The sequence below is a fragment of the Geotrypetes seraphini genome, chromosome 2 (assembly GCF_902459505.1).
Source record: "Geotrypetes seraphini chromosome 2, aGeoSer1.1, whole genome shotgun sequence".
Lineage (NCBI taxonomy): Eukaryota > Metazoa > Chordata > Amphibia > Gymnophiona > Dermophiidae > Geotrypetes > Geotrypetes seraphini.
This window is the reverse complement of record NC_047085.1, coordinates 154,564,232-154,576,378: the sequence shown is the minus strand read 5'-3', so window position 1 is coordinate 154,576,378 and position 12,147 is coordinate 154,564,232. Positions and strand designations below refer to the sequence as shown.

Here is a 12,147-nt window from a genome sequence, read left to right as displayed (position 1 = left end):
TCTGGGTCATTTTAAAGCGGAAATAAAGCTGAAGCTGGTAGCAATTCTTGATGAATAGACATTGTAGTTGAGATACTTTTACTTTTTATTCAAAATGTATTATTTTAGGCACTGAGGGCCAGATTCTACAAACAGCGCTGGCATCAGTGGCCACCTAAAACAGCCAACAATTGCACGTCAGTCACGCACTGGTGCTGTCTGTAGAATTGCACACTTCATAAAAGGTAGGCGCCAGAAATGTAAGTCAGGGCTTTCAAGGCCTACATTTCTGGTGCCTGGCTTTCATGTTAATCGCAGCTAGAGGCATCTTATGATTCCTAATGCCACTTCCGACGTTAGCCACGCCTACAGTGGTGTTAGGTGTCGTAAAGCGCCTCTGTAGCTGTGATGAAGGTACCTTTTTTAAGGTGCCATTAGGTGCCTACATTTTTTTCTTTAAACGCTATTTTTTTTTTTTTTAAACAGTGTTTTGCACTTAAGTTAGGCACTATTAGGGTACCTACCGGTGCCTAACTTAAGGCACCATTTATAGAATATGGGCCTTACTTTTTTACTTTTACTTGAGTAAATTTTTAATTTGTTTTTCACTATACTTTTTACTTTTACTTAAGTACTTTAAACAACATTGCCCATATGATATATAATTCTGGTCACTTTAAGTCATATAAATCACATACATATGATTTGCTAAATAAAACAAAGTCTGTTCAGTGAGATAACAAGCTCATTTAATGCAGTATGAATACAGTATGCCACGTACTTACCCTATAGTGGGGCTGATATTGTGATCAAAATGATCCTGGACAAATCGACAAACTATACTTGATTTCCCAACCCCTGTATCCTGCAAAATAAAACAAGGAAATATGGAAAACCATATATCTACCAATATGAACAGAAACTGGATATTTCATTCATATATGATTTAAAAGATATTATAAATTTTTAAGCAGACCAGTACATGACATCCCCATTGTGAATAGCTCATCCAACTGCTTCTACAAGGTATCAATTGTTCCTGGACTGATGGATCTTTGCTCCTTTAGACAGCTGATTCTTTTTTCCTCCCAGCTCAACAGAGCAGTCGTTTCAAAATCTGCCCAAAAGGACTTTCAGCCAATTAAGCTTTCAGTATATTCATAATGAATTTGGATGAGAGAGGTCTTGCAGACTGCCTCCATTACATACAAACATCTTGTACCTATTTATTATATAATCCACAATATAATGGGACAATTATACAATATGAATAGTCTCAGTGAGTTCAATATTTCAATACAAACAAAGAAGCTAAAATGTACTTACCGGGTACACATAATTTCTTATAAGTTTTATTAAATAATCATGAATTTAACACTCATAAATAGCTCAAATCATCATACCACAATCCACAATATCTCAATGAAAACCCTCCCCCCACACTCATAAAAGCAATGACTAAAGTTTATAAGAGTCTTTTGAAGATGCAATGTTTAAACTCCAATCTCAGATCTGACTGAAAGCAAATCCACTTTTCCCTTCTTTTGTTTAAACACTTTCACCAAACTTCAAAACTCCAAAACTCAGCACTGCCACAGTGGGTTGGTATCTCCTTTTCAAAGTATTATCAGTCATGCCCAACACAAGACTGTTTCGCTCCATATGCTAAATATCATACCCTTACTTGACAAAATATACCCTATAACTTCATTCAAATTTTTATTATATTATTACCTTGATATTGGTTTATGGCAGCATACAGGAAAGGATATCCAAACCAGGTCCTCAAAGCGGGAGCAGTCAAACACCAAATTCAATGCGTACCATCACTAGATCACATGCTCATTTATCCCTATTCATTCATGTGCACTTAATTATAATAAATTCCACTCTACCTCCTTATTGAGTCCAACAGGTTCTATAGTACCCCACCAGTAAATTAAATGTTGTTCTTTTCTTATCAGGATTTCAGAAACATTACCTCCTCTTGACAGCTGAACTTTAATAAGGACCACAAATTTTGACTCCTCAACCTTATGCTTATTATCAATCCAATGGGCTACCAAAGGCAACTAAATGTTTTCTAACCACAGATTACTTAGATGTTGAGCTATACGGTATTTAATTTTTCTCTTAGTTTATCCCACGTACCATTTCCTGCATGGGCAATTAATGCCATAAACCACCTGATTGGTATCACAATCAAAACATCCATGTAAATGAAATAACTTAGTACTATTGGGAATTGAAATTGTATTCACTTGTAGGCAGTGTCTACAATATTCACAATTGCCACACAAGAATTGGCCACAATGATCATTTTGCACCACTCTATCCAAAGGAGAACCTGCCAAAATCTCACGTAAGTTCTTTCCATAGGTATACGCAAATCTGGGCATTTCATGTAATTGCTCATGAAGAGTCAAAATGTGTGTGGCGCGGTGGTTGAAGCTACAGCCTCCGCACCCAGGGGTTATGGGTTCAGATCCCACACTGCTCCTTGTGACCCTGGGCAAATCACTTAATCCTTTATAGCCCCAGGTACGTTAAGATAAATTGTGAGCCCACCGGGACAGATAGGGAAAATGCTTGAATACCTGATTGTAAAACCGCTTAGATTACCTTGATAGGCAGTATATAAAATCCTAATAAACTTGAAACTTTGTAATCTGCTGAGCCTGAGCTGAATATGCACACGTAACCCTACTGTTTTCATTTTCTTTTTCAGATCGTAACATCAACCAGTCCCTATGAGTGTTTCTGGTAAGCTTAAATGCTCTGTTGACAATTTTATATGGGTACCCCCTTTGTTTGAACCTACTTTTCATCATCTGGGATTGCCGAGAAAACGCCACTGGATCAGTACAGAGTCTCTTAACTTTTATGAATTGTACTGATCCAGTGTTTTCTCCTATGAGAGGGGCCTTAAACAACCTGGCCAATCAGAGCCTCAGGCCCCTCCCCGGTGCATCCCAGGGAGGGGAAGGCCCATTTTGAAGAGGCGGGCCAGCTGGGATAGAGCACAGTTACTTTTCTGTAACAGGTGTTATCTGAGAACAGCAGGCAGTTATTCTCACAACCCTCCTGCCTCTCCTCATTGGCTTCTTTGTGAGCTACTTGAACTGCAGGGCTCATGGGACACAGAAAGAAGTAGGGGAGCTGATGTGAACTCACTGAAGATTCCTAAAGTGGCAGCATACTTTGGAGTGTCCACACCAAGGCTCCGTAGGATGGTGTCACCCACACGTGAGAATAACTGCCTGCTGTCCTCGGATAACACCTGTTACAGAAAAGTAACTGTGCTTTGTCTTCCATCCCAGAATCCACAGTCCAGACACTGCAATTAATCTTAATTTTGTGGACTCTGAGGGTGTGCCCTTGGTTTTGTAGGGAGCGCTCTGCAATTAAGGAGATACAAGTACATATATGTTTTTTGGACCTAGAAAACATTTTTTGGAAAGTATATACACTGGTTTGAAAAGTGACTGAATATCCCAGTTAAATAAATTCAGGGTAACCTGATAGTTTTCAGCTGTTTCCCTCTTGGAGATAAAACAGCCAGGGATGAATCATTCTTTATATTTTCCTTGGACATCACTAATTAAGGAAGTGCTTTTCCTATCTTTTTTATTACTATTTTTTATTTATATACTCGTGCTCATATTTATTAAAATATAGACATCCAATCTATAGAAAATTTGTTGAAAATAGCACTGAAATTAAGGGATCCTTTTACTAAGCTGCAATAGCATTTTAGCGTGCGTTAAACCTGCGCTATGCGGCTTGAACTAACGCCAGCTCAATGCTGGCATTAGCATCTAATGTGTGCGGCAATTTAGCGCACGCTAAAACCGCTATCGCAGCTTAGTAAAAGTAGCCCTAAAAATCAAACACATACTTAAAACAGAAGTTCCTTCATACTGAGAGCATCCAATTCATAAATCCAAGGAGCAATATTTTGGGCAAGTATTTTTAAATGCCAACCAAACATGTCTGAATTTAATCCAGATATGTAGCACTGATATTCAGGTAGTGACTGAATATCCTGATTCAACGTTGACTGCTGGCATTATCCAGATAGAGTGAAACTCACACTCAACTGGATAACTTTAAATTGAATCCCAACTCCATCTATGAATCACCCCAGCAATATTCAAATAGAGCCAAGGCGGTCTCTAAGGATATGTAGGAGAATTATCTGTCTTAACACAGCTGCAGACAAGGGAAAGCACGGAAGACCCATTTCGAAATTTCGAGTTTACGCCCAGCAGTGTCTACTATGAGCTATCAAGACTCAAGGTGAACAAAGCTCTGGGACCAGACAAACTACACCCTAGGGTGCTCAGGGAGTTGAGTGATGTCCTGGCAGAACCGTTATCCGCACTCTTCAATCTTTCCCTAAGTAATGGAAGAGTCCCGTTGGACTGGAAAATGGCTAACGTCATCCCGCTCCACAAAAAGGGATGCAAGACGGAGGCTGCGAACTACAGACCGGTGAGTCTCACATCAATAGTGAGCAAACTAATGGGAACTCTAATCAAACGTCAATTGGACACGATCCTGTCCAAGGAGTATCTACGAGATTCCCATCAACACGGATTTACAAAGGGAAGGTCCTGCCAAACCAATCTGATCAGCTTCTTTGACTGGGTAACAAGAAAGCTGGATACGGGGGAATCCCTAGACATCGTGTACTTGGACTTCAGCAAAGCATGAACAAGATGAGTTTGATGGGATTAGGCAACACATTAACTGCATGGGTTAAGGACTGGCTTAGTGGTAGACTTCAAAGGGTGGTGGTAAACGGCACCCCCCTCTGAAACAACAGAGGTGATCAGCAGAGTGCTGCAGGGCTTGGTCTTGGGCACGATCCTATTCAACATCTTCGTAAGTGACTTGGCTAAGGGTCTTCGAGGTAAAATTACGTTATTCGCCGATGACGCCAAACTATGCAACATAGTGGGCAAGAGCACAACAGACAAAAGCACAGTGCCTGACAAAGGCTCAATATCCGACAGTATGACACATGATCTGCTCCTACTGGAGCATTGGTCAAGGACCTGGCAACTAAGTTTCAATGCCAAAAAATGCAAGATCATGCACCTTGGCAGCAAAAATCCATGCATGTCTTACACCCTGAATGGTGAGACCCTAGCAAGGACTGTAGCAGAAAGAGACTTGGGGGTGATCATTAGTGAAGACATGAAGTCTTTCAATCAAGTGGAGAAAGCTTCATCCAAAGCTAGACAAATCATGGGTTGTATCCGTAGGAGCTTCATCAGACGTAAGCCCAAGGTCATAATGCCTTTGTACAGATCCATGGTAGGACCCCATCTGGAATACTGTGTACAATTCTGGAGGCCACATTACTACAAAGATGTGCGGAGAGTTGAGTCGGTTCAGAGAATGGCCACCCGGATGGTCTCAAGACTCAAGGATCTCCCGTATGGGGAACAGCTGGATAAGTTGCAGCTATACTCACTCGAGGAACGCAGAGAGAGGGGGGACATGATCGAGATGTTCAAATATGTCACGGGCCTTATCGAGGTGGAGGAAGATATCTTTTTTCTTAAAGGTCCCACGGCAACAAGAGGGCATCCGTTGAAACTCAGGGGTGGGAAATTTCATGGTGACACCAGAAAATATTTCTTCACCGAAAGAGTGGTTGATCGCTGGAATAGTCTTCCACTAGAGGTAATTGAGGCCAGCAGCGTGTCAGATTTTAAGAAAAAATGGGATTGGCACGTGGGATCTCTTCACGGAGGGAGTTAGGGGGTGGGACATTGGTATGGGCAGACTAGATGGGCTGTGGCCCTTTTCTGCCGTCAGTTTCTATGTTTCTATACAAATTGAACATTTTGCAGGTCTTTTTGTCAATTTTGGACAAATTGCTCAGCAAGCTTAACCAGTTCCAGGACCAGTGTTTTCTCCTTGTAAAGCACCTTCGGTTGCATGGAACAGAGCATAGCATATTGTATATCCAGTTGCTTTAGCTCATGCTTAACAAGGAAGTTCTACCTCCAAAGACAAGATTCTTGTTTTCATGGAAGGATATTTCATCTATCAATCACATTGCATCATGAATTCATGTCTTGTCATCAAATTAATGTGATTACAGTCAGCTGGCCACTGCCATTTGCAAAAGCCAGTAAAATAGCCCTGCACCACTGTCGATCATTGGGCTCCAACTGCAAGAATGAAGGGATCCATTTAGAAAAAATTTAAACTGGGTTTCTACCCTTCACCTTTTCAGGAAAGCCTAGAATCTGCAGGCTGTTCCTTTAAGATCTACGGTATTCTTAGTCCATCTTGTTTTTCAGACGTTTCTGCGAGTGTCTTCATTTATCAGTTTTCTGAGTTGAAGCAGTAGGGGCATCTTCCAATATTCTAGCTCTAGCCTTAATGTCATCCACCAGATACAAGGTAATATGACTTGTTTCGCGCAATTCCTTTGTGCTCAGAGAAATGCTGGAGTTTGAGTTCACTATGTGAACAAACAACCCACTGTGGCAGTGGCTGTTGTTCTCAATCACTGCACAAATATTTTTTCTTTTTCTGTGCTAGTTTTTTAAGTTTATCGGTAAAACCTACCCCATAAATATATATACGCCAATCCAATGTTTATATATTTTAAAGATTTTACTTAGCTGTAGATGCGAGTTTCTGACGCGTTTAACCGATTGGCTGCTTCAGAGATACCTGGTTCAAATTTAAATTGTTTTGCTCACAGGATCACTGCTTCATATATTTGCAAAGTTTGTAAAAGGAGTATATATATAAGAACATAAGAATTGCCACTGCTGAGTCAGACCAGTGGTCCATCATGCCCAGCAGTCCGCTCATGCGGCGGCCTTCTGGTCTAAGACCAGCACCCTAACTGAAACTAGCCCTAACAGCGCACGTTCTTGTTCAGCAGGAACTTGTCTAACTTTGTCTTGAATCCCTGGAGGGTGTTTTCCTCTATAACAGCCTCTGGAAGGGTGTTCCAGCTTTCTACCACTCTCTGGGTGAAGAAGAACTTCCTTACGTTTGTACGGAATCTATCCCCTTTCAACTTTAGAGAGTGCCCTCTTTTTCTCCCTACCTTGGAGTTTCAAGTTTATTATTATTATTAAGTTTTTCAAGTTTCAAGTTTATTAAAAATTTGTTTGACCGCTTAATCCAACTTCTAAGCGGTTAACATAATAAAATTACACAAAAATAAATTAAACATATTAAAACAGTGGAGACAAATGACTTACTCAAAACATACTGCAACAGTAGGGCAGATGGGGAGGAACTACAATAAGTATAGGATAGATAAGTCATAAGGCTAAAACAGTAGATTAGGTAAAAATTGAAAAAAAGGAAAAGAAAGAAGAGTGGCAGTTTAACAAAAGGTGTCTCAGAATAGAAATGTTTTTAATGCTATTTTAAATTGTTTTATATCTAATTCATTGCGGAGATTTATAGGCAGTAAATTCCAAAGAGAAGGGGCAGTGACAGCAAAGTTGTTGGTACGTAAAGTATTTATTGATTTTAATGATGGTATAACTAAAAGATTTTGAGAAGTGGAACGTAGGGATTTAGTTGTTACATACGGGATTAAAAGACTGTTAATGAAATCAGGTTGGTTATTCATTTTAGTGGTAAATGTTAAAAATATAATTTTATAATTGATTCTGTATTCGATTGGCAGCCAATGAGCATCAACTAAAAGTGGGGTGACATGATCATATTTCTTTGCCCCGCTAATGATTTTAATAGCGGTATTTTGAATGATCTGTAATCGCCTGATCTCCTTTTTTGTGATTCCCTTATAGAGGGCATTACAGTAATCTAAACATGAAATAACCAATGAATGAATTAAAGTTTTCAATGCGGCAGCTTCCAGTAAATTAGAAAGGGAACGAATCATTCTTAATCTATAAAAACATTTCTGGACGACTGTGCTGATATGGGAATGATATGAAAATTTGCTGTCTAGAGTAACGCCTAAAAGTTTTAAAGTTGAAACAGTTTTAATGGGAGTAGATTCAAATTTCAATGGAGCCAGAAGTGTTGTACCTTCTTTTAACGGAAAGATCATTAGTTTGGTTTTATTGATATTCAATGAAAGTTTATTGACGTCCAACCATGATTTAATTTTTTCCAATTTTTGATTAATGAGGGCAATTTCTTCCTTATTATTTAAGTCGATAGAATGAAGAAGTTGGACATCATCCGCGTAGGCAAATGTAGAGAAACCAATAGATTGTGAAACTGTCAGAAGAGGCGATAAAAAAATATTGAAAAGTAAAGGAGATAGTATAGATCCTTGCGGGATTCCGTATTTGCAAGACATGTATTCAGATGAAGTGTTATTGAAAACTACTTTAGAAGATCTATCTTTGAAATAAGATGTGAACCAATTCAAAACCTGATCAGAAACGGTAAAGTATTTTGGTGGTGAGTCCTAACAGGGAATATTCAGTTGAATGACAATGACGGAAGCCGGTTTGATTAGGGTGAAGAACATTGGTTTTCTCAACGACATCCGAAAGTTGTCGGAAAACTATTTTTTCTGTTAATTTGGCCATGAATGGTATATTTGCTATGGGGCGATAATTGGAAAGTTCTAGTGTGCTAATGGCTTTTTTTTATAATTGGATGAATAATTGATTGTTTCCAGGTTTTGGGTAAAGATCCGGAGGACAAACTTGAGTTAACTAACTCCTTGATAAATGGTCCAAAGATAGAAAAAAAAATTTTTAATAGGAAAGGAGGAATTACTTCATTACTGGTTCCTTTTATATTAAGTGTGTTAATATATTTTTGTATTTCCTCCAAGCTAGGAAGGGTGAAATACGAACATCTAGAGAAGGACAAAGTAGTTGCTCCAATAGGGTCTATACTGTCATTGGAGAAATTTGTGATTGGGTTATTTGGAATTTTGTCTCTTATTTTTTGTACTTTGTTGATGAAAAATTCAGCGAGAGCCTTTGCTGAAGGAAAAGAACTAAGATTATTTGATTCATTTTTCTGTGTAGTTAGAGATTTGACTATTGCATATAAGGCCGAAGAGTTTTTAGCTTTAGTGATTTGCTTGGTATAATAATCTTTTTTTGATTTGTTGATTTCAGATTTATAATATAGAGCGTGTTCTTTGTATTTATTGTGGTTGGATGCTGTTTTATTGTGTCTCCATTGTCGTTCTAGGCAACGCAATTGTCTTTTGATTAAAATTAAGTTTGAAGAATACCAGGGATTTTTTTGTTTACGTGGGGAAATAGTAAAAGTAACTACCGGAGCCACAGAGTTGAGCAGATTGATAATAGAGTGATTCCATAGTTGTACTTGTTCATCTATGGGTAAATTGTCTAACTGTTCTAGTGATAAGTGAAAATTAGACGATATATCGTTAGCTTTCAACTTGTTATATTTCCTAGTAGTTATTGTTTTTGGTTTTAGAATACTATGATGTTTTGAAATAAGTGTTTGGAATGAAATTAAGAAATGATCCGACCATGGAACAGGTGTAATTAAAGGTTCTGAAAACTTATTACTTTGGGAAGAGGAGATTATAGCCATGTCCAAGGTATGGCCGGCTATATGAGTTGGGCCAGTTATTAACGGACTTAATTTTAGATCATTTAGAAAAGTAAGAAGTTCTGAAGTGAGAGTATTGTTGGAGTCTTCAAAATGAATGTTGAAGTCCCCTAAAATGATCGGATTAACTGAAGTAACACAGAAATCCATAATTATGGATCGAAGATGGGTCAATACTGAGACGTTAATGGGTGGAGGATTGTATACAAGTAAAAAGTTCAATGAAGGAGAAGATTTATATTTAATTTCCAAATATTCTAATGGATTGGTGTTGTTTGCAGAAAATTCAAAATCAGCTAAGATGAGGAGAGGGTGAACAACCTGTCCTTATCTACTAAGTCTATCCCCTTCAGTACCTTGAATGTTTCGATCATGTCCCCTCTCAATCTCCTCTGTTCGAGAGAGAAGAGGCCCAGTTTCTCTAATCTTTCACTGTACGGCAGCTCCTCCAGCCCCTTAACCATCTTAGTCGCTCTTCTCTGGACCCTTTTGAGTAGTACCATGTCCTTCTTCAGGAACGGCGACCAGTGCTGAATGCAGTACTCCAGGTGAGGGCGTACCATGGCCCGGTACAGCGGCATGATAACCTTCTCTGATCTGTTCATGATCTCCTTCCTTATCATTCCTAGCATTCTGTTTGCCTTTTTTGCTGCCGCCGCACATTGTGTGGACGGCTTCATCGACTTATCGATCAGAACTCCCAAGTCCCTTTCCTGGGAAGTCTCTCCAAGTACCACCCCGGACATCCTGGATTCGTGCATGAGATTTTTGTTGCCGACATGCATATTTATGGGATAGTTTTCACCGATAAACTTAAAAAGCAAGCACAGAAAAAGAAAAAAATTTGTGCAGTGATTGAGAACAAGAGCCACTGCCATAGTGGGTTGTTTGTTCACATATGGACTCAAACTCTAGCGTTTCTCTGAGCACAAAGGAATCAAGCAAAAAAAGTCATGTTACCTTGGGCTAGATTCACAAATGCCGTGGCTGGGGGCCTGATTCACGAATCGCCCTCATGCAAATGAGGGCAATTGGAATCACGCCCCCAACCAACTGCACAAATTGCTCTCTAGCGATCCTGACGTATGCACAGACGTAGGTGGTCTGCTCATGCGCTGGCCCTCTGTGCCCAGCAGAGCTACTGGAAAGAAAATTCTTTACTTTTGTTTTTTACATTTTATCGCAAGTTATTTTTTACTTTATTGCGAGCCCGTGGTTTTAACCCGCGGGTTAAAACCATGGGCTCGCACTGCGAGGAAGGCAAGAAGAGTTGAGACAGAAGCAGGGCGGCAATCGGGGCAGAGAGCAGGGCAGTCAGAAAGGGCCTGAACTTATTTTTTTGATCGGACAGCCCAGTCGGTGTCCCTCATTTTTTTTAGTGAATCGCTGCCTGTCTATATTTGCATGCGCGAATTGGACGCGGATCAGATCTGGAGTAAGTTTAGTGAATCGGGTCGGGGTTGCTAAGTGGTCGGGACTTGATCGGTGGGCTAAGTGAATCTAGCCCCTTATATCTGGTGCATATTTATTTATTTCTCATAAGGAATCTTTAGCACTAGATTTAGTAATATAATTTATCTCATTCTCTGTTTGGGCTTCATGTCATCAAGCTATTAGGTTATGACTTTGATAAGGTTGTGCAGCTAATTTTGGTTATTCAACTATTAATTCCACCAACTGTGAGTGTAATTTTATAGATATTATAGTTTCTAGCAATGAAGATACAGTACTTGACATGACTCATTGTCTGGTGACTAATTCATCTCAGAGACCACCTTTTTTAAAAAAAAGCATTTAATTTTTTTAACCAGATCACTGACAGTCTGATATATCCATTGAATAGATCATTCCAGCTGCTCTTTAAACAGTCTTTAAGGGGTATCTGCAGCTGTATATCACAGTTGAAAACAAATTAGTTCTTGATACGCTTTTACTATAAGCTGCTGTTCTCCACTCCTTATCAGTGCATTATGAGGCATCTCCTCTGCTCATTTTATTTTAAACTGTATTGTATCACTTCCAAAAAGTACTCTAATAAAATATATCACTTTATATTTTTGTAAACTTTATATTTTTTGTAAGGGAGTACAGAGTGTCAATAAGAAATAAATTTAAGCACATCATTGCCAGCTCAGAGTCTCAGTTTATTCAATTTAGAACAGCCAGTGAAAACAGTACATACAACACATGGTACTGCAATATTGTCTTCAACATTACAATCAGGCTGTGTGCATATTTATATGGTTTTCAGACAAAGGAACATCTGTGAGTTTTAATTACAACAGAAAGGCTACTATCATATCAACCCATTCTTTTCACATACATTATTCCTTTCTGATGCATTCAGTGGCCTTGAATAAGGTCAACTGCCTTTAGACTAGAGGCTTTTTCTTTATTTTCCTAATATTTATGGCTCACAAATGGACACTGGACCTAAACTCACATTTACAACAGGCATCTGGAGGGGTAGGGTTTTCAGATTCTACAGGACCCAGGGTTATGGGTCCTGCAGAAAGAACAGTTTCTATATAGCAGGGATTCTCAAAAAGCTGGCCTGTTCTATCTTCTTTATCTTTCCTTAAGGCAGTGTCCTGCAAACTT

The 12,147-nt window shown here is 39.1% G+C and overlaps 1 protein-coding gene across 4 annotated transcripts in view; it reads right to left on the bottom strand.

Moving 5' to 3' along the window:
* The window catches only part of RAB31 (RAB31, member RAS oncogene family), a 138,381-nt gene that overhangs the window by 98,076 nt on the left and 28,158 nt on the right, over positions 1-12,147 (bottom strand). For all 4 annotated transcript variants that reach the window (XM_033934074.1, XM_033934072.1, XM_033934071.1 and 1 more), the window contains one exon: positions 765-844. In XM_033934074.1, the coding sequence (XP_033789965.1) occupies positions 765-844 (80 nt within the window). The remainder of the gene's footprint in view (positions 1-764; positions 845-12,147) is intronic.